Consider the following 26,757-nt stretch of genomic DNA (forward strand, 5'->3'; position numbering starts at 1 on the left):
CAGGCCTGTACTGTTTTCTAATCCCAGTGTAATTAATGACCTTATCTTTGGCCAAAGCCATTTAGATTAAGTGGCTGGTGTGATGGGCTCGGCGGCTCCGGCTGCACAGATGGAAGAGCTGCGTTTGTCTGGGGATTAGCGGAGGGCAGATGGAGTGAAGCGCCATTCCCCATCCCCAAACCTCTCGGCACTGAGAGCAGCCTGAAACCTGAGACCACAGCAACTTTCTCAGCGAGTCCTGGCCGGGACTGGAGAGTGATTTCGCATTGTTTGCCCCTTCTGCAGGAGGCCGGGGAGCGGGCAGGGCCCAGAGCAAGAGGAGCAGGAGTTGAACAACATGTGCCGGCGCCAGGAACTGGTGCGACCCTTGCCAGGAGCTCGACGCCAGCCCCTGCCTTGAGTCCTTCCAACAGCAGAGGTACAACAGACACCAGCTTCTTCCTCGGAAAGCAAATCGTCGCTGAGACGCTGTCCCTGGCTCTGCATAAATAAAAACCTGCGTCTTCATCGACAGCCCCTACCTCTCCGAGAAAGCAAACTCACCTGCTTCTTGCTGCTGGCAGGATCAGGGAGTGCTTCCACCTTCCATTTCCCGGTCCAGCCACAGCATGAACAAGCAGGAATGACAGACCCCCGTTCCCCTGGGACACCTGGGAGCTGCTACCCTCAAAACAAGGCACTGCAGCGGGGGGCACGGAGCACGGGGAAGGCCTGGGAGACCCTGCCCGACAGTGGCTGCAGCACAGCCTGTTACGAGCAGGCTCTTGAACAGAACAGGCAGACTAGCAGCTATTGTGGTAGAGGAATAACATTTATCTGTGGGGATAACAAAGTTCATATTAAACCGATTAAGGATATTAAATCCGTTTCTAACAGTATGGTCATCTGACTGCACTCAGGAGACAGAGCAGATAATCCCACCCCCCATTCACAGAGCTGCCCCGATGATCCCAGCCTGGCCTGGGGAGATGACTCAACATGTCCATGCTGTCTATCAGAAGACCATGCTCAACACATCGGCAGCGAATGGGGTTTTACACCCGGCCTCACCTGCATCTCGTCCATCCAGGCTATGAGAACATGGTTCCACGCCACAAGCCCTTTGCAGTGTGCTCCAGCGCTGGGCTAAGCCCATATCCACATACGTTTGAGTCAGCGTGGACGGCAAACAAGTCTGGGCTCGAGAAGAGGTTCAGCTGGCGCTGCAGAGAGACCCAGCAACACAAACGCGGTGCCCAGCATTTCAAAACTGATGCCCAGCTCTGCCCAACGCTGGCAGAGAAAAGCCAACCCAAATTCCCAGCTCTTCCTTGCATGTTCCCTTCAGTCTGAGCTCCCAAGCCACCCCACACCCCTATCAAACGGCCCAAAGCAGCCACCCCATGGAGCGCTACAGAAATAATTCAATGCTGAGGAACACAAACTGGAGGTTTAATCTAATCCCCACCAGAGCAGGCATCTCCAGAGCCTGTGATGGCAGATCTGCCCACGCAGCCCTTCCCCTCGCAGGCTGAGCCCTCAGAGATTGCTCTTGCCACATGGTGTATGGCAAGCAGCTGAAGGAAAAAATTGTGCTCTACCAGCTCAAAACCCTCCCAGGAGGAACCGTCTCGATTGCATTTGCCAGGAGAATCCCAAATGCCCTGGAAAAGGCCCTCCCGGTTTCACCCAGAGCGGCACGCCGGGAAGCGCGGTGGCACAGACAGCGCTCGCATCCTCCAGGAACGACACGGCGGAGACCAACTGCCTCGTGGACAAGGCACAAGGAATTTGCTGCTCAGCAACTCGGATTCAAATGCGGGGACGGTTCTCACTGCCAAACCACAGTGTAAACCCCCGGGAGTTCAGCTTTAACTAGGACAGACTCGTCTGTTGCAAACCTGATGAGATCATTTCCAAGTTCCTGCCTAACAGGTGCCAGCTCCTTCTGCACCTGCTCTGTGCATAGGGATCAGCCTGCCTCCACCGAGCTGAGAACATCTGCTCAGCTCCCTCAGAAGCTGCAGAAAAGGTGACTGGAAGAAGGAACCAGGCCTGGACGTCCTGCTCTGTGCCCAGAGTGGGGAACCTGGGCCAGGTGGGAACAGAGAGCGAGAGAGCTGCACTTGTTAATAGGGAGGGGAACCCACAATAATCTTGCAAGTTTATTTCCATACAAAAGAAAAAAAATCTCCTCTCCACAATAAAGGCAGCAAGACCTCACTCAGCTCCGGAGTTGCACTCCTGGCCAAGCTGGAGGAGTGCAGGGTATTTCTGTCTCCGAGAACGACACGTTCGCATGCCAGCAGGATCAGCTCAACCATTCCAAGGATAATGCTGCGTCTCTGGCAGGAATTAACGCTCGGCTTGGGAGGATGCTCCCAGCAGCCTTGCCCCGGGGCCCAGCCCTTTCCAGGCAGGGCTGGGGAAGCATGGGAACACGGCGCGATGAGGCCATATGAAGAGGATCTGATGCAGCCGATGGCCTTTGGCTGTCACTTACACGCCTGCCTCATCCCCCCCAAAAAAATGACTCAGCTCGTTCGGTTCAAGGCCACCCAGGACTAAGTCGCTTCCTCGCCGTACAGGTGGAAGCACGGCTGCTCCCCTTCGCCAGCTGGTCTGCAGGCTTACGGCAAAGGCAAGCTGTTGTACTCGCCCGAGGTCTCTGCGTCCCCACTGTCCCCCTCAGTCTCTGCAGCACGGCTGGCGGCCTCCAGCTTCCTTCTCTTCTTCAGATGGTGCAGGTGGGATTTGGATCGTGTGTGAGCTGGAGGAAGAGGCAAACAGAGCATTTAACTCTGGGGACCCTGGAAAAGGAAACACCTGAGCCGATCCCCTCGTGCAGTGCTGAGTGCCTTCCCTTCCCTTCCCTTCCCTTCCCTTCCCTTCCCTTCCCATTGCTCCTGCACAATTCATTCCCACAGAAAAGTGAACTCCCAAGCCCTGCCCTGGCCATTTCTCAGTGCACTTCTAGGCCAAACTATTGGGGCTCAGAGGGTGACAACCCTTCCAAGCCTTCTCCTGACCGCAGGAAGGACGGGGAGAGGGAGAAAACCTGGCTCTGTGTATGCAGAAGACTCCAGATTGTCAGGATTCAACTCTCCCGGCGAGTCTGCTCCCAACCGAGACACGACACCAGGAGGACGGGAGAAAGGAAAGCGTTTACCAAAGAGGCAGCACATTGCAGGATGCAGGTGAGGTTGTACAACCATCCGCCACCCCATGGAGCGCTGCCAGGATCATTTGTAAGCCTAGACGCCTGCACCACAGCACTGGGGATATCCCGTACATCTATCTACGGAGCGGATAGGGACGGAGCCCGGAGCATAATTCTGCTTTTGCATAACTCCAGGGCGAGGCCCCCAGCTACAGGAGCGCTTCAGCATGAGTCAGACGGGAACAGAGGCATAATCCCAAGGATGTAACTTGTACTGACAGAGCAGGGCAGCAGGAGCTGCATTTCTGTTTGAAATCACATAGTTAAGGACAGTAAAACCTCCTGTATCAGTGGTATTATCTAAGTAGAAGGCGCTTTGTCTAACCAGACCAATGCACCATCTTAGCAGGGCGGTTTTGCTGTTTCCAAGAGATCAGAGCAGCAATTAAAGCAGCAAACTTTTCAAGCAGGGCCTTAATTAAACAAGGGTGTGTGCTCACTGAATCAAGGCCCTCAGGTGTTTTCCAGTCATCCTTTTCTGCCAAAGGATGAAATTACATGCAAAGCTGCTGCTTTATCACAATGCTGTAGGGTCACCCTCAGCTTGAAATAAAGTCTCACCTCTTGCAGTTTGTCGCAAGCAACACCAAAGCGTAGAGTGGCTGGAAGAAGAACTGATTTCTGCTGCTGTCTGGGGAGCTGTGCTCTTTTAAGTCCATACAAATTGTAAAATTAGGTAAAATTTAAAAATCTTCCAGAGCCAGTGGGGTACTGGGAAGCAGTTCCCAGAACTATCTGTAACTTGACTTAAGAAAACAGACCAGATTGCAGATCGACTCAGCTCCCACTACTGTTTTCACATCCCTTTGAGCTTTTACATTTTGCAGTTACAAGTAACACCCAGGTTTTGGACCATTTTCCTCCCACCGTCCGGGGATTTGAGCCAAATTCAGCTGGATGCAGAGAACAGCTGGTCTTGGTTGAGAAAGGTATTGTCATCATCTATCAGAATTTGGGATGACATCCCTAAAGGACACGTAGTTCCAGCTGCAGTGTTTGGGGGGATCTTGAGGAGTTCCCACTCCGTCATAAAACTTGCTGGCCCTGGAAGAATGGCTCGGACCCTGATAACTTTCAGAGTCCTCTAGTTCTGGAGTAGGTAGAGCTCCTTCAAAGCACCTCCAAGCTGAGACAGCTGAGACTGGCTAAAATAATAATTACACTTACAAACTGATCTCACTACAATGAGCTTCCGATTCTGAGCCAACTTCCATCTTTGCTTTCAGCAGTTCCCTGGAGCAATAGGAATAAGCGAGGCGTTCAAATCCAGCGACCTGGGAAATTTATCTTTGCATTGTGTCTGCATATACTGCATGTGGGCAACACATGGAGATTTACCAATTTCATTCCTGCAGCCAGTTTCTCCACTACTTTTTGTTTCTGGTTCTCAGCATGAGCCTCGCAGCACAGATAAATTCACTGAGTTAATCTGATTCCAACTGAGCTCTTTTAAAGTAAGTCTATTGAAAATAGAAAATCCCTTTCTATTACCATTACTGCCAGGAATACTTTTTTTTTAAAAAAAAAAAAAAAACACAGAAATAGGAGATATTGGAGCAAAACTGAGCTATTAAAAACATTAAGAAACTTTCATTTTACACAACAAGATTTTAGAAGAAACAAATTTGTTCTGTGTTTTTTGACGAAGTATCTAAAGCGCTGAAAAGGACCAGCAGCCCTGACTAAACACAGACAGCTCTGAGGTTTGATGCTACGTATAGATCCCCATGTCTGGCGTGACGGCAGAGAGCGGCAGTGTTTACTGGGTGCCGGGGAAGGGGGGAAAGCCCGACAGATGGCTGCTGTGGCACAGCTCCTGCACCCCCTCTGGGCTTGCAAATGCCTGCTTTCATACACGGGCTGTAAACAATCCTTGAAAGCCCAAGATCATGTGCCGAGGGTCATCCGACCAAGCAGAGACAGCCAAGGAAGCTGCTCTGCTCCGGAGAACTGCCTCGCTCCATCCCTCCGCGTAACTGCGCTCGCTGTGCCCCCTCCCAGGTCCTCTCCTCTCCCCCTTGCTGGATCCTACCTGCCCACTCCCTGTCCCCGATGATGACTCTGTCGCAGAGCTCACACACGCGATGACTCCGTTTGTTCTCATTTACATCGTACGCCATCTTCACAGGCTCTGCTGGGGGCTCACGTCCCTGTAGATTAAATAATGCCTCAAATTGGTTTCTACTATGAGAATTTGCTTGGCTGTGTTCACTTTGGTAGAGTTTAGGCTCTGAACTTGCCATACCCAGACACTAAGGTTAGCAGGACAGATACTGCAGTTTTACCACGCAAAACAAGCAGAGTACTGGGCATTAGGAGAAATTTTCAGCTTAGACAACAACCCTCTGCCACTGCAAGGAAAGCCCAAGGCTGGACGCAGACAGCCCTGCTCATGGGAGAGACTAAGTGCCAAGTTATGGGGCCTGGAAACTACCAAGAAGTTGGCTTCTCAGGCACGGCTCACGTGTTAACTCCAGTTACCCGGTACCTGGATGAAGCTCTCCACAATCTCCAGAGCAGGTTTCAGCACATCCTCCTCCCACCGCAAGAGATCAGACACCTCCAAGCCATAAACCGGGGGCACGTTGGGCCCGGGACCTACGGAGACACAGAAAGGCAGGTCATCACCAGAACCTCCCCAGCATCATGTCCCAGCACCCACGGGGCTACGCTGTGACCAGGGGGGATCTGCCCTTTCCTATCTAGCTGTCCTTTAGCGTTCAGAAGGAAATGGCACCAGCCCTTCCAGAGCCAGAATTACCAGAGACCTCAGCTTGGGGGGCACCACCCTCGCAAAGAGCAAGAACACCCAAGACCTCAAGCAAGCATCTTCGTGGTTGTCTGCCTTCAGGACAGCATTACAAAATCCGAGCACACCGACAGCCCATCATAACAGCAAACACTTCATCACGGCCGTGGTCCACAGGAGGCCGCAGAAGATCAAAAGCTAGATCCAGGCACAAAGCCATCACACAAAGCTTACAAGGAGATGCAGACATGGAGCCTGGATGAGGAATCTGCGGGTGCAGGTTCCCACTCAGAGCTGTAATTGTTTGTGCAGCTGCAGGGGTCACCGCTCCCGGCTCACAGTAGCAGGCCACGGTAGGAGATGCTTTACCAATGCCTCGACTTGACAAGGCACAGTTTCAAAGCCACCGCCTTCGGCCTCCCCCAGCCTGTCACGAGGGCACGGGGCGCTCACTGCAGGCCAGCCAGGGCGAGACAGCTGCAATCAGGGAGCGCCCGTTCCCTCCGGCGACGTCGCTGCCCTGCCGCCGCTCACCTGCCCGCAGACGCTGGGCACACGGCCCCGCTCGGGCAAAGCCGTCAAAGGCTGCCGTGTGCCAGGCTCCAGCAGGTGCTGCTTTTTATTGCTGTAACCACAAACGAGCTCCCAACAGGGCTGATCTGAAGCACACCTGCCACCAGAAAGGTGAGCCACAGCCACCAAGCACATGGCTCCAGGAAAGCTCTTGCACCCCATTCAAAGCCCATCTTTTGACTCAAGTTTCTCCCTGTCTTTTTTTTTTTTTTTTTAAATTTTATTGTTGTTTTGCCCCTACCAAGCACCTTTTGACATGTGCCCGGCTCCCAGCTGCTGCTGCTGGCCCTGCTCCAAGGCCGGGGCTGGGACGGGGAAGTCCTGCTGGCTCCTTGCCACCGCGGTGAACACGGCCCAGGCTAAGAGCAGCCAATGGGCTCCTGCTCCTAATCCGGAGGGCAGCTGTCAACTGGGCTTTTCGCCCTGCACAGGGAGCATGTGTGGGTGCGTGGGGAGAGGGACAGTGCTGGGCACCCCCTCCCCGAGCCCCTCGGGAGCCGTCGGCAGGATAGGCTGCAGGGATGCTCCAGCCATCGTCATCTACTGCTGCCCACCATGGGGCTGAGCCTTTGCTTGCTTTGTTCTGTTGGGGTATTAGCAGTCTTGATGGCACTTCTGTTGGGAGGGGAAGATCTTCCCTCGACAGGCAGCCAGGGGTACAGGGGAAGCAAGGAGAAGGAGCGGCTTCCTGAGTGTCTGGGCAGACGGGTTGTGGGCGAGTTAAACGTGGACAGTGATGGGTGGGCTGTCTCAGGACGGCCGAGCGGCCGCTCTCCTTCCCACGTGTTCGGGTTGCAATCAGGGCAGAGCCTGGTGGGTGGATCCTGGAGGGATCTGGGTGGCAGCAGACACCTGCAGAGCCAGGGCAGCCTGGGCCAGCCAGAAGAATCCAGGCAGGATCGTCTGATCTCTGCCGGACTCACATGCCCCCCCCCCCCAGCACATGCTGCCCCAAAGCAGAGGAGCCACCACTCTCCTTTCTTGAGCTGGGAGCAGGGGATGTGCCAAGGAGGGATGAGAAGAGATGCGAGAACAGGGATGGTGAGGCAGGGCAGGAACAGAGGACTTACGTCTCAGGAAGCGGTTTCGGACCCACTTGTTCTGCCTCCGGGCATATCTCTTGGTGACCTGTTTCAGGGCCTGGATCCCTTTGGAACAGAGGGAGTAAAAAATAAAAACAAAGGTCAGCACAACGCTGCAAGCTGAGCTCAGAGCAGCGTGAGAAGAGGCTGTCAGCCCCGGTGCGAGCAAATCACACAAGGCAAAAGTTTGTGCTGGATGGTACCACGCTCGCTTAAGGGAAGTATTTCTACTGACAGTCTGGAGGTCTCCGAGCCAGCAGCGAGAAGTGGTCATCACAGCAAAGCAGCCAAGGCCTGCCAGACAGAGTGTAGGGGCAGCGGCAGTGCAGAAGGGTTGGACAAGGTGTCCCAAATGCCCTTGAATGAACACTGGTTGGAAAGGGCCCAAAACCTCAGCCCTGAAGCTTTTAGCAGGTAGGACAATCTGTTCAGGGGCTGCACTGCTCTCATAATGCCTAACTGAACACTTCTCTGCGCAAACGGAGCCCAGGACTCCTTGTCCTACCCACAGTGGGCCCAGAGGATGGTTTACCACTGTACAACCTTTCAATGTTTAGTACCAGACTTATTGTATCCCTCCGTAATCATCTCCTGAGCAGACACAACAAGATCCTTCGGCCCCAGACTTGTTTTCAAGCTTTTTATAATTTCTGTGGTTTCCTCAGCCTCCGTCTCCACTTTGCACTGAACTCTCCTCGACACAGACTGACTCCGCCTGGGATCTCTGCTGTGCTGAGGAGCAGAGCGGCTCTCTCCTCTAACAACAGCGCATCAGTTCAGACACTCCAGAATGACACATGCCATCGAAGAGCGCATCACTATTGACTCATGCTGTGATCTGCTAGATCCCTAGATCCCTTCCCACCATCCTGCTGCTGAACCAGATGCTGAGTTCTGCTTCGTTCCTTCTTTCTAGCCCTGTTCTCCACAGCATTCACATCCCAGCTGGGATCCCATCACCCAGGTCACTGGGGAACCAGCTCTAGATCCCACGTCACGCTGTGCCCAGTACATCTTGCAAGGAGGCCTGGGGGAAGGGAGGGAAGAATTGCTCTGGGTGTGCTCAGAGACGCTCTCCAAGCACTGGAAAAGGAGTCCCTGCTCCCCTGGGCTGGCAGAAGTGGAAAATGCAGAGGGAAAGGTGCAGCTCAACCGCAACAAGACCTGCCCCAAGGTTTGAGCTTGGTTCAGACCATTACGCAGTGTCACCTGGAGCTGCGTGGGGCTGAGGGACGTAGGGCATGCAGGGTGCTCCTCTCACCTTTTTGCAGCAGCAGAGCACTGGTCTCGGGTGAGCAATTTCCCTCACTGACGAGGTACTCGTGGAACTCCTTGAAGCCGATGGACTGGAAGATGCCGTGCTGGTAATCCTGCCTGGAGAACAAGACAAGAGACAGGGGTCAAAGCAGCCTCCTTCCGAACAGTGAGAGACCTCAACCCTCCCCATAATAGCTCAGATCTCTGCGTCCCACCCTGCAGGACCCCCACAGGTGACACAAGCCCACGGTGTCGGGGGACAAGCCAAGCCAGGCACACACAGGAAGGCAGACTGGTGGCTTCAGTGACAGTCCACGTCAGCTTTGCTGTGTGAACACTCGGGCAGCACCAAGTAAATTTTACTGAGGGGAAATGTCACCGCTTGGCAGATACGGTCCAGGCAAAATTAATTCAATGCTGAGACCCGCAGGGACTGTGCTGTTTGACCAACCCTGGTCTAAGGGTTCTGGCAGGGAAAGCCAGGAAGTGCTGGAGGATCTGGCTGGAGACCTCTCCGCTGATGGTGCCCCCACAGAGGCAGGCACCCGTCCCGTCTGATGGCCCTGCCGCAGGAGCAGGCGCTACCAGGAGAGGGTTGGGAGCAGCGATACATCCATTGGAGCTGCTGCAGGGAGAGTCGGTCCGGGCCCTGCACGGGTCTGGCCGGTGGGACTGGGAACAGAAAGGGAGATGGCTTCTCACCCACCGGTTCTCGGCCACCTTCTCTTGGTTGTAGCGTCGGTGGAAGTCCCGCAGCTCCTCCAGCAGTCCCGCAGCCAGCATGTCATCCACCCGCTTCTCCAGCCGCTGGTCCAGAGCTGGGAGGAGGAGAGCAGGACACACTCAGCCGCTCGGTGCTGTGCCCTCAGGAGGCCCACAGCTGGACAACGTGCTAGGACTTGGTTCGGCACTGCCAGCCTCCCGATCCACCTGAGGAAGGCAGAGCCCAGCAGGCGAGAGGAGCGAGTCCTCTGTCACGTCCACTGATGCCAAAAGAATTGCTGCCTTGTTCAGGGAGGAGGCTGGGGCAGGAGCAGGGAGTCAGCCCTAACCCCGCATCACCATGCTCAGCCAGCCAGAACCTGAGCAAAGCCCACTCTCACCTGCCTGGTCTGCATGGAGCCACAAGATGCAAGAATGTGGGTATTTCAGGGGCCCCCCTAAGGGTCCCCCACCTTCCTCCTCCTGCTGCTGGTGCAAGATTTCACTATGGGGGATCCCTGTCTCTTCAAACACTTGGAGGCTCCTGTAAGCAGAGACAGACAGAGCTCAGAGGCTGGGTGAGGATGAGCTTTTCCATTTCCCCAGCAGCCTGGGGGGCTCCAGCAAAGGGAACCGCAGACACTCGCTGCAATCCAACCCTCTCATGTGGGGGGAGGGCAAGTTTCTGCCCCGTCCTGTGCCCGGCATCCCGAGCACACCCAGGTCCTGGGGGTGCAGCGCAGTGCAGAGCACAGCAATGGCACCCAAGGAGCCCAGAGCACAGCCACCCACTCCTGCCTGGCACCGGGACAAGCCCTGCAGGGGCCAGGGTTCTGGCTCCAGCCCTGCCCTTTCCAGCCAGGCAGGGCTGCAGGGAAGGGGCCAGCATTGCCAATGCTGCGAAGCATCACTGCCAGCTCAGCCCAGCCCAGCCGGGGAGGTGGAGGAAGCTGCGCAGGGTGCCCATCCCTCTGTCCCCTTGCACCGTGCGAATGGGGTGGGCGGCGTTCTGCTCCCCCTGGGCCAGGGCTCGGCTGGGATAGGCCCGCCAAAGGAGCAAGCCTGGTCTTGCTGCCATGCTGTTCCCACAGAGCTCAGGTATGTTACTCAGCGAGTAAGACAGCTTGCTCTTTAAATAGCTCCAGATAAACCCTGGTGCTGGGGCACCGCAGCGGGAGCAGCCCGAGTGCACGCAAGCCAGGAGCAATGCGCTGTCCTGGACACCAAAGGCAGTTCAAGCTGGGGGCTGCATGGCCAAAAGTCTCAGATCCCAGAGAGCTCCCCAACACCAGCGCTCCAAGGTCCCCAAGCACCTTGCTACGGGGTTAGGAGCACCTGCCTGGGATGGGATAGCCCATCCCGCCGTGTTCCCAGGCACACAATTCCCTCGGGAAGGGGGGCTGGGCCCTGGCACCCCCTGCCCCTGGCACGCCAAGCTCACCTGGCCACTTTGCGCTTGTCATGGGGGTGCAGCTTGGCTGCCATCTCTGGGTCCACCTGGCTGAGGCGGCGATGGAGCTCGACACCGTCCAGCTGCTCCAGCTCCACTTTCCTGTCGGCGACCGGCCCGGGGGCCATGCTGGCCTTCTCCTGTGCGGTACAAGGCAGCCCTGAGTCAAGCCACTCACCCATGTGCAAGGCCAGCACAAGCAAGATGATCCCCCAGACCCACGGGGTGAATGAGGGGCTTTTGGTTCTCCTTGCCCCACCCTAGCAGGGGGAGCACCATGCCTGGTCGCAGGAAGCCTGCCCTGAACATGGGGCTCACCCTTTCCCGGAGGGATACGCGGCCCCGCAACGGTACCTTGGTGTTGATAAGGACCTTCCAGAGCAGGGACTCGATGTAGTAGTTGGTTCCTCCCACAACAATCGGGATCTTGTCTCGGGAAAAGATATCTTCAATGTGCCACAGTCAGGGAGCGTAAGCAGAGATGCACGGCAGGGAGGAAGGGCTGCGGGGAGCGGCAGCCTGGGGCCCAGACCCCACTCTCCCAGCCCCAAGGAGCCAGTGAGGCTGCGGGTCAGGGTTATAGGTGTCCCTCATCTCTCACTATCCTCTGCTACCTGTGCCAGCTACCACCAAAACTCAGCGACACCCAGGCACTGCCAGGGAGGGCAATACCCAGCTCAGCATTGTTGCAGTGCAGCAGATCTTCCCCAACCAGCCATGAGGAGGGGCTGCCCTGAGCATTAGCTGGGTAAAAGAAGCTCCAAACGCCCCTGCCAGCAGTATCCTCTGAAAACTGGAGTTCGTTGCAATGCGGAGAGCCCAAGGCTGATGCAAACACTGACCTCTCTTGCAGGCCTGGCTGTGGAGGGGGGAAGTCCGTATCTGGCTCGGCCAGGCAGGCTGCAGCATGAAAGGATATCAGAGCCACGGCTTTGTCTCTGAAATCCACCACTGTGTAGTTAGAGACAAGGGGATCCACGAAGCTGATCATGTGGTGTCTGCACAGACGCTGCTCCTGGGGAGAAACCTTGTTCGTGATGATGTCCAAGCCCTTGTACACCTGGGGAAGAGAAGAGCCTGTCATTCACCTCTGTGGCCCACGAAACCCCCACCGACCACTGCTCCTTCCCCCACGCACAGCCGCTGCCTGCCCCTATCACCCCTCCAAGCCCCTCGCCGGTCTCTGGAGAAGCAGGCAGCACAGGCAGGGGTACGTGCCCCATTCAGGCGAGGCAGCAGGAATCTTGCCAACGCCTGCTACTGCCAGGGCCAAACTGCCACTCTCTGGTGTTTGTTCCTGCCCACGGGAGATGAACCATGAGTCCAACAGCTCACGACTGCTTTCCTGGTCTGATATAACCCTGCAGTTAGGGATGGAAAGGCTGATTGAACGATCAGAGAGCGGTGTCAAAGCCTAGTCAGCATAACCAACCAAGCCCGGCTCCGAAGCACAGACCTCCAAATCAATGAGGGCGGCTGCCTCCAAGCTGCCGGCTCCTCATCTGCTGCCGTTGCAGCTAAAAGCTCAGGCGTGCCTACCTCCAGACACCCGTCTCCAGCACAGCAGCGAGTCTCGTTTGGGGACAAGGATCACTGCTTCCCATAACACACAAAGATCTCTCTGGATGCAACATGCAACTTCACGGAGCCTCCTAAACACACACAAACGGTCTCAGCTCATGCACACCTTAAAAGGCTGGCGTACCGCCTGCTGCCTGCTCTCACTGAGCTGTACCTACAGAGAGGAGCAAAACACATCGGTGCAGGCCAGTGACCCTAGAGGAAAAGAGGCACTGTCCTGCACCACGGTGCCAGGAGACACTGGTGAGCGCGACCAGCAGCATCTCGCTGCTTCGAGGTGTGTCTTCAACCTCGAGTTTGGGATATACAACCTTGAAGAGCACTGCCGAGAGATGCTGGCCTTCAGCTAGACAGCTAAAAGCAGAGCAGAAAGAAAAGCCACCCAAACCAACACCTTGGTAGCATTCTTGGTAAAGAGCCAAGGCAACCTGCAATCCCAGCAGCACGGATCTGAGCCACAGCCTAAATCCACCCTCCAGGCTGCATAAAGCAATAGCCACAGCCCAGCCCACAGACCCAGGCAGTGCAAGTACCGGAGCCGCCTCAGCTTGGTGTCCCATCCCCACGGCTTGGCTGGGTCCCGTGAGCAGACAGCCCCTTCCGATGGGAGCATCTTTCACCCAGGAGAAGGGAGGAAGGCTCCTCGCCCTGCTCCCCATGGCATGCAGACACAACCCTCCTCAGCGCGGGGTGCCCCTGTGCCCTGGCACTGCCCCAGGCATGCTGCCAGCGGGTGCTGCGAGGCTCTGCAGAGCTGCAGACAAACAGGGACCAGAGTGGGGACGCGCACCCCAAGGGTGCTGGCAGCAGGCACGTGGTTGCAGCGGGGCACATAAAGCCTTTCTGTCCAGCCCAGCTCTGCGCCACGCCAAGGACTGAGCACCCTCCGTGCCAGGCAGCGGCTAAGGCTCTGCTTTGTGCCGCGGTATCAGGGAGGACGTGTTTAAGCTCTCAGGACCTCCCCACTTGGAGCAGTCTCCCAGCTTGGAATAAACTGACCTGATGGGAGAAGAGACTGAAAATGGCTGTACTCATTTCCTCCTCCATCACCCAGGAACCACCCCAGCCAGAGGGCCAGACTTCCAGAAACAAATTTCCCCCTAATCCCCTCTGAGAAGCTGCCAAGCCTCTGGCAGCAGCGCAGCCTCCACCCACTGCCTCCCCTGGTCCCAGGCAGAAGGACAAGGTGACACAGAGGTGACCCACGGGCAGAAGGCACGGAGCGGCAGCAAGGGACGATCCGAGGTTAGTGGAGCAGGGAAGCCTGATCCCTGCCTGGAGCAGTCATGCAAGCTGCTGGGGCGGCTGAACCAGCTGCAGCCCGGCAGACACTCCTCATCTTGCTTAACTCTTGCACTCGCTACTTGGAGGGCAAGGGCCAGCTCCTGCTCGCCGTCTCTCAGCGGAGAAAGGCTCGCCTGGGGGCAGGAAGCAAGGGGGGAGCGGGAGGGCAACCAAATGCTCTTCCTTTCTGCCCTGCAGAAACCCAGCTGGCTCCAGGGGGTGGCGAGCAGACGGGAGGAGAGGCCCAAGAGGCAGCTCTCTGCCAACATGCCCCGTGGCTAGCTGCTATTGATCCCCTTCCATTACCCAGCCCGGGCTGAGCAGCGCCATTCAACGCAGGTCTCCAGTCGGCACTGAAAGCCTTTGAATTCGGTGAGCTTTGGCTCAGTGCCTTCTCTCCCCCGGCAAGGGCCAGTCCAGCCCTCCAGCTCCTCCGACTCCCACTCGTCTGCCTGAAATCACAGTCAATACTTGAGGGCTGACGGGGAGGCTCGGAGGCAGCTGGGAGCTCCCAGTGCCCTGCGCGGGCAGAGCCGGGATTTACAGTTCAGGCTCCAATCCCCCAAGGTTCTCCCGGAGATTAAACACTGAGAGCCTCCCCGAATATCTGGCAACAAGAGGAGGAGGAGGAATGCGGTGTCAGTGTGTGGGCTGGGAGGAAACAAAGGCGGCCTTTTACACACACCCAGCAAAGCCCAGAGAAGGTTTCCACCAGCTGGCTGTCGGCAGGGCCTCGCACCGAGACATCCTCCCGACACTCATTTCTATTTTCAGCAAGCGGCTCAGATAAGCCTTTGTTGCTTTCTAAGGCCCCAAAACAGATTAGCGGCAGCCTGGAGCAGCAGGCCTCCGAGACATCAAATACAAGCCAGGGACTAAAGATGCTTAGCCTTGATGGCGACCTCCCACCTCTGCTGCTGAAACCCCCGGGCAGGTCAGCCCCACAGCTCACAGCACTTTGCTGGAAGGTCAGCACCGTCTCCCCTTTTAAAGGGGGAGGGGGGAGAAACTGAGGCAGGAGACACAAACACCAGCGATCCTCAGGAAACGGTGCCTGTGAGGACCCTCAGCCCACGGCCTGGGAAGGCTGGGCTCTCCCAAACCCTCGCTCTGCCACCAGTTTCACGCACGATCCCAAACTCTGTCCCCACCTGCACTAGAGGGGGAAAGGCACTGTCCTTGCCCTGAGTGCAGGGAGCACAGTATTGAAGGTGACGTGATGGCCGTGCAGCATGGGGACCCCAGACACACCCAAGCCACCTACAGCCGGGAAGAGCGTGAAGATTTCACAAGGGCCAAGGGATCTCCCAGCTGGAGAGGGGCATGGAGGACCCAAACCAAGCTAGGGTGCAAGGAGAGCACAATTCACTCCCCTCTCTGATCCCTGCCATGAGAAGGATTGTCAGCAAAGGCTCTTAAGATGTCCTGACTTGACACACTAACTGGGAAATGTACCCAGCGGGCTACAACAGCCTCCGGCGGGCTGCATCGCCACTTCGAAGCTTGAACTCCAGAAGGGACAGTGGGATCGGGGGCAGAAGGGACCCTCCAGCAAGCTGGCACCAGGATCGCTGCGCACTCACTGCTCAGCCAGGAACGAAGAAGCGGGACTGGCTTCCCCGGGGAATGACTTACTCCTAAAGGAAACTCACTGGGATGACAAACGGCGACAGAAAGGACAAAAAGAAAGATTAAGAGGCCATCAGATTAACCAGAGCTCCTGAGCTGCACGCAGGCAGCCACTAAGTCTGTAATTTGACCACAGAGACCCAAGGCCATGACGAAAACACCCTGGAGATAGAGGGGTGCCTGTGTGCGGGAACAGGTGGGCTCGGGGCTCCCCGGCCCCTTCCCGAGCCTGGCTCCAGCTCCAGCAGCTGCCCAAAACACTGCCAGCATTTGTCAGAGCTCCACGGAGCCCGCACGGGGCGCAGCGATGAATGGACAGAGGGGGCCGAGGGCGACACGGTCGCTGGCAGCTGTCAGTCGAGAATGAGCAATGGGATTTTTAAAACCCGGTGACTCTTCCGCAAGGACACCGGAGCCAGCTCTGCGTGGCAGAGGGATATGCAACGAGGAGACAATATTCCACGGGAACAAAGCCAGCAAGAAAGCAGACCCAGTTGGCTGGCTTGCGACCGCCTAAGTGGGGCACAGGGGTTAGTGGAGCGTGGTGGGGGAGGCGCAGACGCGAGCTGCTTGAGGCTGTGCCTTCAGGCAGCCGGGGCTGTGGAGAAGCAGGGCTCCCCCGCCTCGCCGCCCCGAGAGGCCACGCAGAAAGCACGCTGCGTTATGGGATAAAAGTAGCGGAGCTGCTCGGCTCTCGCTCCACAGTCACGCTAGAATGAGATTAAAAGGAAAGGAGGACAAGAGCCACTCGAGCCCGGATGCCATTGGGCGCCTGCAGCCAGAGTCCTCCCAGCGCCTGCATTCCCATAGAGGGACCCGAAACAACCAGAGCACAAAATACACGCTTCAAAACATCCACCAGCGTGAAATGAGAATCCGCAGCGTGCCAGTCAGCTCCAGCCACGTCTGCAGAGCTCGGGACGCAGCAGGAGCCTCGTGTTCACAGGATCGCTCAAGTCAACAGCCCTTTTCCTGATATTAAAGCCCGCTGTACGCTGGGCTGGTGGTCACTGCAAGGTCCGAGAACCTCAGCATTCACAGGACACAAACGGGCATGAATAACCGAACAAAAGCTCTAGGGCTTGTTGGGATCAGGAAGGTCAGTACTAGTAAAACTGCACCAGCCGAGCTCTGCTCAGAGACATTTCTGACGCGGACACTACAGCGTAGTAACTCGCCTTGGAAACTCAACAGCAGCCGACCAAAAGCCGGCCCAGCCCAGACAGGGTCTGCGGAGAAAACCAGCCCGCAGGCAGTCCCACCCCGGGCTCGAGGAGAGCGAGATGGAAGCGCCAGTCCTTCAGTTAGGGAGCACGCACTAAGGGCCCGCAACCCCGGCAACGCCCGGTGGTTCACGACGGCTGGGCCAGGCAGTCGGGAGGGCAGCTGCCCGCAATCAGGCAGCGCCGGACAAAGCTTCCGCATCTCGCGTGAACGTTTTGCCCCTGCAGGATTTTGTCAATTCAGCTCAGACCTCAAACACTCTTTCCCCAAGAGCTTAAGGAAAACACGCCACGAAATTAAAGCTTTCCGATTGCTCGCTCCAAATTCAGGAGAGGGAGTTTTCAAATTCAGCTCTCGAGGATACAAACAGCGACCGGCATCGGCAGCCTGGTGCAGGAGACCTGGAGGTGGCCGCAGGACAGCGAGAGTCGATCTCTGAGCAGCGCAAAGGGCAAAGGGTGCTGTTGGCAGAAAACGCCTTTTTAAAAAGCGTAATAAATACGTTAAAGATTAAATTTGGTGGGAAGTTCAGGCATTATAGAAAGAGAACAGTGAAAGTGTTGATTAGGAAGGAAAACATTTTGCTAAACAATAACAAAATCCCTGCGGTGGCTGAAATCTACATCTTGTGACAAAGCTGAACGCAATTAGGACCAAAAACATGAGGCTCGGTTCCTCGGTGTTTACTGACCCTGACTGCACAACCGATATACTCCACGCTGCCGCTTGCAGTAAGAGACGAGACCGCAGACAGTGTCACTGCCAAGTAGCAAATATCATTTTTAATACTCTTTCCCGTCTCTTGTCAGTGTCCCTTTGCTGGGTGAGCGGGGAGGGGAGCGCTCGCCTTCAGCTGCCACGTTAAAGCCTCACTTATGCTACGTCCACAAAACAGCCTCTGGAAGGACAGACGGCACCAGCCAGCACCGCTGCCTGGCCAGGACTCCCAGCCGGGATGCGAGGCACAGTGCAGGGACCCAGCGGGTCCTGGCGATGGCAGAGGGGTACGCGTCTCCCTGCGGGCGAGGGGAGAGCCCGTGGCTTGCCGGTGCTGCAAACCATGCCATGCCCCGCGGCTGGGGGACACGTTACGAGGAGGGGATGTCACCCGAAACACCCCGAGCCCCAGCCAGCTGCCTGGCCCCTTCCCCAGGACAGGGGCACCAGGGCCAGGCCGGCCTGCGCGCCAGGAGCACACCCAGCGGGCAGGATCCGTCCCCCGGGCTGTCCCCCACAGGCACCCGGCCACGGGGCCTGGGGTCCCCGGGGGAGCCCAGCCTGCAGCCCCGTGGGGCTGGGCCTCTCCGGGCCCCCACCGGGCCCCGCTGCCCCCCCGGTACCAGGCCAGGCCGCCTCCCGACGCCCTCAGCCAGGCCCAGGGCCCCGCCGGGGATCCCGGGCCCCAGCTCCGGCCTGTCCCCGGTCCCCAGGCCCGGCCGCGGCCTCCCCCGGGCCCGGCCGCGGCCCTCCCCGAGTCCCAGGCCGGGCCCCGGCGTCTCTCGGTTCCCGGGCCTATCCCCGGCCTCCCCCGGAGGCCGGGCCCGGCCGTACCTGCATGGAGTCGGCGCTGACGATCTCTCCGCCGAGGCGCAGCCCGAGCTGCAGCGCCAGCGCCGACTTGCCGGTGCCGGTAGCGCCGAGGATCACCACCAGCGGCCGCGGCGGCTGCGGCGGCGGGGCCCGGCCCAGGCAGAGCGCGGCCGCCGCCATGGCCCGGCCCGGCCGGGCGGCTGCCATAGGGACGGGCGGGCGGGACGGGGGCGGGCCGGGGCCGGGGCCGGGGCCACCCGCGGGGCGGACGGGGCCGGGCCCTGTGCCCTGTGTCCCTCTGCCAGGCGGGGTTCCCGTCCCCGGCCCGGGTCCCTCCCCTCGGCCCCGGCCCCGGCCCCGGCCCGGGTCCCCATCCCTGTCCCCTGCCCCTGCCCATCCCCACGCCCCCGGCCCCTTTTCGGGTCCCCCGGGCACTCCCCGCCTTCAGGGCCCCCCGGCCCCCCCCGGCCCCGGCCCGTGTCCACGAGTGGGGTTCTGCCCCGTGGAACCTTTTTTTTTTTTTGGGGGGGGGGTAGGATGGGGTGGGAAGGATGCTGTTGCTATAGCAACGGGGCAGGAGGATGAGGTGCGGGGCTGCTGCCATAGCAACAGAGAGGAGCGCGTTGCCGTGGCAACCGCAGCCTCCACGGAGGCTCGTCTTCCCCATCGCCACGGCAACACGGGGAGATGGGGAGCGGGCGACTGTCCCCGTGGCAACAGAGGGGAGGGAAGGCAGGGAGACGGTTGCCGTGGCGACGGCGGGAGGAGGGTATCTCCGCGGCCCCGCTCTCCCTGGCAACACACATCCTTTGCCATAGCAACAGGGAGCAGGAGGCTGCGGGGCGGGGAGGGGTGCGGGCAGCCGGCCCCCCTCGGAGGGGAAGGGATTATCGCCGCCTCGGGGAAACTGTCCTAAAAATTTGCCAGCCCAGGCGTGAAGGTGGCACCGCGCCCGCGGCACGCCCCGGGGCCAGACGAGGCTGCCCGGCGCAAAACCGGGGCTGGCGGGAGCAAAGCTACGGTGGGAAAGCAGGGGTGGTTTGGGGGGGGCGTGGGGTACGGTAGCAGAGGCAAGGGGGTGAGTCGCAAGGAGCAAGGTGTGAGCAGGGCAAGCTGCATTAAAAAAATAACTGTATCGGGGCTGGAAAGGCGGAATTGTGATGGTTACAGTCAACACTTGCAAATTGCAGCACTGAGCAAGCGAGGAGGAAAAGCCCTGTGTGTTTATTTTGTTCACTTCATAGCACCGCCTGTCTGCTTTCCTCGTCCTTACCGTGGCGATACGAGAGGAGACATCTGCTTTAGTAACCAGGGAAGTTTCAGGTAGATATATATTTATGCATGTGGGCTTTAAGCAGGAGAACTCAAAGGTTATGTGCAAAACTGCAGCTGTTCCTCAGTTTGATCTGAGACCAGCTACATTTTCCACTGACGATGGTCTCAGCTCAGGCCACGGGATCTGCACATCATTTCCAAGAAAGAAAAATAACGTTTTAAGCATCCTATGTGCCTTCCAGCATGAAACGAAAAAGCATGCCTTACCAAAAACCTTATCGGAAGGGTCAGTTCGAGCTGAAAAAAGACACCAGTCTGCAAGTGTCAGCGTACACACAACAAAAAATAAACGTTTGAGGGACTGGTACATCTGGGCTTTTGTTTTCCTGCGCATGGGCGAGGTGTCAGATTTAGGTCACCCTGCTCTGCGTTTAAGCTGTGGTTCCTGCGAGCACCCTTTAATACAGCTCTAAAACGCTTTGACATGGCGCGATGCAACATGCAGAAAGTGTGAAATGTTGCCGGAACCGAAGGGAAAGTGTATTTAAGAGCTTCCGTGCAGAATCATTGCTTTTTAAGGCTGGCTTCCACCGGGTGATTGAATCTCCTGCAGCAGCAGCAGCTCTCTTCTGACTTCTCAGCAGTAACAGGATCCCGTGTCCCTCCTGCATTTAAAGTAAGACTTTTGCCACCAACATGAAGGAAACCCAAAAGCATCAGGTTCAGGGACAGCAGGGAGGACGCACATATATATAATTTCATCCACTCGGCAGATCTGGGTATATGAAGTTCTCCGACGCCCCTTGAAGCGAGCGGATTGCATTTCCCCCCCTCCCTATAGGGTTACCGCCAACCGCGGCCCCGGCCCCTGACCCACAGGGCAGCAATCGCCCCACACCGACTGCCCCGAGCCCCATTAGGGGGGTTTATAGTTACACCAAAGCCTTCTCCAAGCCCGGCATGGGCTCTCTGCCCCTCCTTGCCAATAAAGCCACTTAAAAGGAGGAAAAATAATCCAGGTGATTCGTTTCCCTGGCCCCACCGCCGTGACCACTTCTGTTTCGATCGCTGGGTGAAAGCCAGGACAAAGAGCTCAGTCTTACCGGCAGCAAGGCAGCCAAGCCCTGGTGCAAAATACATTCATTTCTGTTCACGTCCGTGAGTGGCCAGGACACCCCAAAACACGGCAGCCAGGCCAGCCCCCCCCCCAGGAGCATCGTGGCGTGATGCATGGAAACCCACAGCCGCCTGCATGGAAAAAGCCAACCCAGGCTGTTGCAAACTTATTTATTTACGAAGTGTGAGGTAATGAAGAAAGTGCTAAATCCAACCACAGTGTTAACTCTAACGGTTCTCAGCAGGTCAGCGGGGACCCGAGGGTGCTGTCTCACCGGGCCACGCCTGCCAGCACCCCCAGGAGGGGACAGGGGACTCTGCCACCCACGTACCCCACCGCAGGCTGGGCAGCAGGATGGCACAGGCAGGGGGAAGCCTCGAAGGCAGCACAGCCCCCCCATGCACCCAACCTGCCCCCTCCAGCCAGGCTCCCCACAAAGCCCAAAGCTTCGCTGGGGATTTTAAGTGGCTGCTGGTGAGGGGGTGCTCACAAGGGTGGGAAAGGGGGTCACAAGGATGGGAAAGGGGAAAAAAAATCCCCTGTTATTGCAAATGGGTGGTTTGGGGAGCTGCGAGGGGGGAACCGGCCTCCGCGAGGACTCAGCTCAAGGGTCCAACAGGAGCCAGCCCCTTCCTGATCTCCCTAAAGTGCAGCAGGACTGAGCCCTCCCCCACAGCAGGAACCCCCCTCCAAAAAAAAGTTTTTATATATATATATAAAAAAGCAAACTCTTTACCAATACTTCTCAAAAAGTGGTACAAAAATACAGTATAAAAAACACAGCCTCCAGTATAAGACTTGCAGTTACAGCAGCAGTTTCTAGAACATAAAATCCAAGACAAGCTACTGCGTGAAGTGGTAAGAAAGTGAGGTACGGTCCAGCCGAGCAAGGGGATCGCCCACGTGGTGCCGTTAACCCTGGTGAGAGACACATCCTGCCGTCGCCATCTCCACGGGGATCCATCCAGAGACGAGCCCCGTGCTGGGCTCTCCGTGTCTGCCCCCGCCTGCTTCCCTGAGCCAAAGCACATCATGGTTGCTTGGGATTTTTAAGGTGAGATGGACGCCCAGGGGCAGCTCCCAGCGATGTTGTTGGTGGCAAATGGCAGAGAGGGGTGCAGGGCCTGCCGGAGAGGGGGAATAGAGTTGAACCCGCAAATCGAAGCAGTCGCTTGAGAAAGCTTCACTGGGGGGGGGACGGACGGGACGGGACAGGGGAAATCTTGCAACACCCGGTGCCAAGAAGCCAGCCACAGGCAGGCGATGCCACGGGGAGGGCCCCCCACCGTGGCCCTATTCCCGCAGCCGGGAGCGCCACCGCAGCCACCCCACATGCAGCAACCACCACGTGCTCCAGCCCCCCGGGGCCAACAGTTCAACAAACAACCAAAAAAAAAAAAAAAAAAAATGTGCAAATTGAGAAAGGGAGCCAGGGGGTCGTGGGGACCAGGGTGGGGGGCACGTTGGGTGCTAGTGCCCCTTGAGGTGAGCAATCCGTTTGAGCAGCTGGGTCTGCCGCAGCCGCAGCTGCCGCTTCTCAGCCGCCATCCTCCTCTCCGCACTGATGAGCGACTGCAGGTACTCGGAGGATTTGCTCAGAATCACCACTTTGGGCGTCTTGGGGCAGCTGGCGAGCCCGGGCACCTGGTCCCGCAGGGCCAGGAAGCGCGAGCGCAGGTCATTGCGCCGCTTGCGCTCCAGGTAATTGTGGTTTTTCCTCTTGGCCACATCCTCGCTGTCGGAGCCGGGGCTGCTGCCGGCTTTTGGCAAGCCGGGCTCAGGCAGCATGACAGCAGGGGCTGGCTCCGCAGCGCTCAGTGGCTCGTCCTCGTCCTGCTGGGGTGGCTCTGGAGGGGGACAGGCGTCCGGCGGCGAGCGGGCAGCATAGTTGTGCTGCTGCTGGTGGACGGAGATGTGGAAGCGTTTCATACAGGGGTCCAAGGGGTCGGCGCGCAGCGTGATGGTGACCGGCTTCCTCAGGCTGAGCGATTGTCTCTTCTCCACCGTCACCACGTCAATCTCCTCGCCTTCTGCTCAAAACGGACACGGGAAAAAAAAAAAAAGAAGTCACCATCAGTTGGGAGCCCCTGGTCACCCCTCTTCACCCCACCGGGGCTCCCCACAGCCCCCAGACGATCTCCCCGCTGCCATCCCACAAAAGTTTGCTCGTGCGCTGCAAAGCCACTCCGTGACCTCCAGAAGGGATTACGCGATTTAAATGCTTTTCCAATACCATCGCACGGGAAGGAGCTTTCCCTCCACATTCACGCGCCCAGTCCCCTGAAATTGGGATATGGCTTTACTTCTGCCTCCCTTCTGTATCAGGAGCAACACAGTGTCCATGATAAAGGGTCATCGGGCAAGAAACACCCAAGCCCACCTGCCCGGGGGGAACAGGAGGAGCAGGATGCTGGGGACCTGGGACAGCCTAACTCCAAAGTTCATCCTGGTCGGGTGCTTTCATGGCCCATTGGAATTGTAAATGATGGACGTGGGGGCAGAGCTGCCCTTTGTTCCCCTTAGCTGCAGCTTCCCACTTCGGTGACTTGTTACTTTTCACAAGTGATAAACCCCATTCAGCCCAGGCTCCCCGGGGACAGAGGGGACAATCCCCCACGGTGCAGGGGGGGAGGGAGAGGTGAAGGGGTCCCTCCGACAGACTCGGTGAACCTCGAAGGCATCCCAAGCCCAAGAGTCAGCGGGGGGGCGGGGGGAGGTTATCACAGCTGTGAACAGCAAGACCCAAATAAAGCATAACTGGACCCAAAGCACCCTGTCTGCTGTCACTGCAGCTTGTCCCGCCCCAGCAAAGCTCAGCAGCACAAAGCTGGCCCCTGGGGACAGCGGGGTGACCTGGCTCCAGACACGCCTGTGATCTTTCTCGCTTTAGGGATGCGCTTCCACCTTTTTTCTTAGGCTTTGGGGGAAAATACAGCCACTCGCTAAAGGTCCCCCCAAGATGCTCAAACCCCCACCAGCACCTTGGGCAGAGGCCTGGCCCCCACCCCTCCTGCGACAGGGCCGGCGGTGGCCGCAGGAGCTGGGCTCCAGGGCACTCTGCTGCTTGTAGCCCCCCAACACACCCCCCACCCCCCCCCCCCGGGCTCTGGGGGCTCTGCCCTGCTACTGGAGCTACTGGGGGGGGACACTCGCTGCCCCCACGCAGGCCGACGGCCGCGCTCATCAGTGTCACAACCCGACCGGTCTCAGCCACGTGCGTATATACGCGCGCACCCCCCCCCCCCCCCCACCGCTCATTAATAAAAGTCGGGCAGCGGGGCCCCGCCCCCCCCCCCCCCGAGCCGCCCATTGGCTGCCTGGCGGGGCCGGCCGGCTGCCGCACCGCCCCATTGGCCCCTGCCCCCGTCCGTCAGCGCGGCCCCTCTCATTGTTTGCAATCTGTTGCTTTTTGTTCGGCGCCCACGTGGCGCCGCCGGATCCGGACCGGGACCGAGCCCGGGACCCCACCGGGACCGGGACCCCCACGGCCGGTGTCCCGTCCCCCCCCCCCGCCACCACCACCACTTTGGGTTAAGCCTCTTACGCCCGCGACCTTCTTACCGTCCCCGGGCTCCTAATGGCATTAAGTCCCCGTCCCGCGCCGTGACTCACCGGCGCGGGTTCGCTGCCACCGGCAGATTTATTAACGGGGTCAAGGCACCGCGGGGCCGCGTCAGCGCTTCCACGGCAGCCGAGTCAGCCCGGCTTCCGCGGGAGCGAGGGAAACGGTGTACGGCCCCCCACGGGGCTACGGGGCGGGTGGGTTTGGGGAGACCCGGGTGTGTGTGTGGGGGGGGTGTTTGTAAATAGGGACTGAAAATGGGTGGTTATGGGCTGAGATGCCGGGGGGGTGGGTGGGTGGCACCACCTTGCCCTTGGCCGGTGGGTTTCAGAGGCATCTGCTTCCCAGCCCGCCCCCTCCGTGTAAACACGCCTGGTGTCGTCGTCCCCCCCCCACGCGGGACAAGCAGACGTGCCCCGGGGGGGATCCGGGACGCGCCACAGCTGATGCGGGATGTTCCTGCCCACCCCACGGAGCCACCGCCGCGGGGGACGCGGCCGCTGCTCCGCAACCTGCCCATCCCAGGGGGTATTTTGCCTTTTGTCCCGAGGAAAGCCCGTCCCGGGTGGGCCCTGTGAGCGTGGGGGGGGGGGGCGGGGACGGGACAGGGGAAGCAGCCGAGGTTACGAGCCGGCAGCAGAGCACGCTGCAACGCTCAAAAAAAAACCAAACCCAAACTTTCCACGGCGAGCTGCAAACTTGCCCCTCACCAACCTGCCCGCAAGGCTCCCGTGGGGCCAGGACGAGCGAGAGGGGCCACCAGAGACCCACGCAGCGGCCGGGGGGAAGCCCCACGCACCCTCCTGCGAGGGGCAGGGATTTCCCGAGCAGAAGCCCCGCGGGAAGGGGAGCAGCCGAGCCCGCTTTGTTCGTGGGGCCGGGTCCGGGGCTCGCTTGGAGCCTCAACAAAGGCGCTGCCTGGCTGGGAGGCTCCCGGCACGCACATGTGTGGACACGCGTGTCCTCCACGCCGGGCTCCCCGCGGGTTGCAGCAAGGCTGGAGGGTGGCTGGGCCGTGGGCAGCCCGCACCTCGGCGGCGGAGCGCTTCGATCCCTTACCAGAATCGCTTTGGCCCTCGGATCCCGAGGATGCGGGGATCTTGCTCTCGGCCAGCGGGCAAAGGAAGACGGCAGCGGGATCCACGCACTCGCTCACCGAGCTGCTGAACCCAAAATCCTGCGCGAAGGAGGGTTTGTGGGGGGTGGCCCTCTGCGTGCCCGTGGAAAGTTTCTCTGTCATCGCCTTCTCCAGTCTCTCCCGGGCTGAAAACCCGCTCCACATGCAATCCTTGAGGATGAAAGCGCTCAGGTTCCCGAAGATCTCCCCCGTCCCTATGAGATACTCCGGCTCTTCCCCGGCCAGGCAGTAGCGGGAGAGCCAGCCGGACCGATCCTCCGCCCCGGAGCAGCAGGCTTTCTCCCCGGGGGTACCCAGGGGTGAGAGGGGGGGCGTGGGGACCAGCTCGAACTTCTTCCAGATGTCCTCGCTAGGCGCCGTGGAGCGGTGGAAATCCTCTTGGGCGTCGTGGTCGTAGAAGTAGTGTTGGTACGAGTCAAACTCCATCTCTGCATGGGAGGGGGGGTGGGTAGCGGGGAGAAGAGCGGCAGAGCCTGGAGGCGGCAAAGGCGCAGAAAGAAAAAGGGGGGGCACCCCCCCGCCCGATCCGCAGCCCCGCTCAGGAAAGGGGCACCCCCGGCCCCATGGGTGAAGGCGGGGGAGCCCCCGGTGCACCCACCTCGCCCGGCGCTGCGGGTCGCGGCGGCACCAGCCGCCGAGCCGGGACCGCGGGTGCATTGTTTTTCCCCCCCGCTCTTATAGCCTGTCCGCGGCGCCCGGCCCCCGCCAGCCCGCCAATCGCCGGCTTGCGATTTGCATAGAGGGCGGGGCCCTGCCCTATTCCCCGCCCTCCTGGGGGGGGGCACGGTGTGAGGGATGCCGCGGGTCCCCCCCCCCCCGAGGGTTCCCCGGTCCTGCTAACGGGGATGCTAACGGGGATGCTAACGGGGCTATTAACCAGTAGCCACCCCGTGCGCTGGGCTGGGGGACCCTCGCTGCCCCCCAGAGCGTCCCGCCAGCTCCCGATGCTGTCCTCAGCCCATCAGAAAGGTCAGGGTTTGGGGGACCCCCCTCTGCAAGCGCTAAGGAAGGACTCCTGCAAGGAAGATTTTGTCTGAGGACACCCAGGCCAAGCGCAGCTGTGCCACCAGCTTGGGGACGTTCGGCTGAGCGCGATGGCAAAGCAAACTGGAGAAGTGGGGACAAGTCACAGGGAGGCATCGCCTGCTGCCAGAGACCACCCCAAGTGCCTTTTTCCATCCGCCCCCCCCTGCCTGGCCATCCCCCCACTTCTCGTTGGGCTCCCAAGCTCACACTGGGGCACCGTCACCACCACCATGGGTAGCCACAGCTACCCATCGCTGCTGCGTGGCCATTCCCTGCTGGCACAGGCAGGCGAGCGGCTCCGGACCCAGGCAGCGGTGGGGTCGCTTAGTGTTGGTGTCCTGCCCAGGGTGCCACCCTGGGTGCCACCCAGAGGTGCCAC

At 59.0% G+C, this 26,757-nt stretch overlaps 2 protein-coding genes across 2 annotated transcripts; both read right to left on the minus strand.

The window, feature by feature from the left end:
- Positions 1-792: 792 nt before the first annotated feature.
- Positions 793-18,467, minus strand: TRIT1 (tRNA isopentenyltransferase 1). The gene is made up of 11 exons (XM_076357336.1): positions 18,282-18,467; positions 11,930-12,072; positions 11,367-11,463; positions 11,004-11,152; positions 9,964-10,106; positions 9,567-9,678; positions 8,865-8,977; positions 7,592-7,669; positions 5,688-5,797; positions 5,232-5,349; positions 793-2,749 (listed from the first exon to the last, which is right to left on the minus strand). The coding sequence occupies exons 1-11, from the start codon at positions 18,465-18,467 to the stop codon at positions 2,610-2,612; spliced, it is 1,389 nt and encodes a 462-aa protein (XP_076213451.1). The 3' UTR covers positions 793-2,609.
- A 2,341-nt stretch (positions 18,468-20,808) lies between these two features.
- On the minus strand, positions 20,809-25,806 carry MYCL (MYCL proto-oncogene, bHLH transcription factor). The gene is made up of 2 exons (XM_076357344.1): positions 25,274-25,806; positions 20,809-22,682 (listed from the first exon to the last, which is right to left on the minus strand). The coding sequence occupies exons 1-2, from the start codon at positions 25,776-25,778 to the stop codon at positions 22,123-22,125; spliced, it is 1,065 nt and encodes a 354-aa protein (XP_076213459.1). The 5' UTR covers positions 25,779-25,806; the 3' UTR covers positions 20,809-22,122.
- Between the last annotated feature and the right edge of the window lie 951 nt (positions 25,807-26,757).

This window comes from Aptenodytes patagonicus, chromosome 21 (genome assembly GCF_965638725.1).
Source record: "Aptenodytes patagonicus chromosome 21, bAptPat1.pri.cur, whole genome shotgun sequence".
NCBI lineage: Eukaryota > Metazoa > Chordata > Aves > Sphenisciformes > Spheniscidae > Aptenodytes > Aptenodytes patagonicus.

Excerpts from the sequence above, each read along its gene's own strand:
- TRIT1 (XM_076357336.1), bottom strand. The coding sequence starts at position 18,467 with ATGGCAGCCGCCCGGCCGGGCCGGGCCATGGCGGCGGCCGCGCTCTGC. Across the intron at positions 11,153-11,366 it reads AGGTCCTTATCAACACCAAG|GAGAAGGCCAGCATGGCCCC; the intron begins GTACCGTTGCGG and ends TGTACCGCACAG. Across the intron at positions 7,670-8,864 it reads TGCTCTGCTGCTGCAAAAAG|GGATCCAGGCCCTGAAACAG; the intron begins GTGAGAGGAGCA and ends TCTGTTCCAAAG.
- MYCL (XM_076357344.1), bottom strand. The coding sequence starts at position 25,778 with ATGGAGTTTGACTCGTACCAACACTACTTCTACGACCACGACGCCCAA. Across the intron at positions 22,683-25,273 it reads CGAGGGCCAAAGCGATTCTG|AAGGCGAGGAGATTGACGTG; the intron begins GTAAGGGATCGA and ends CGTTTTGAGCAG.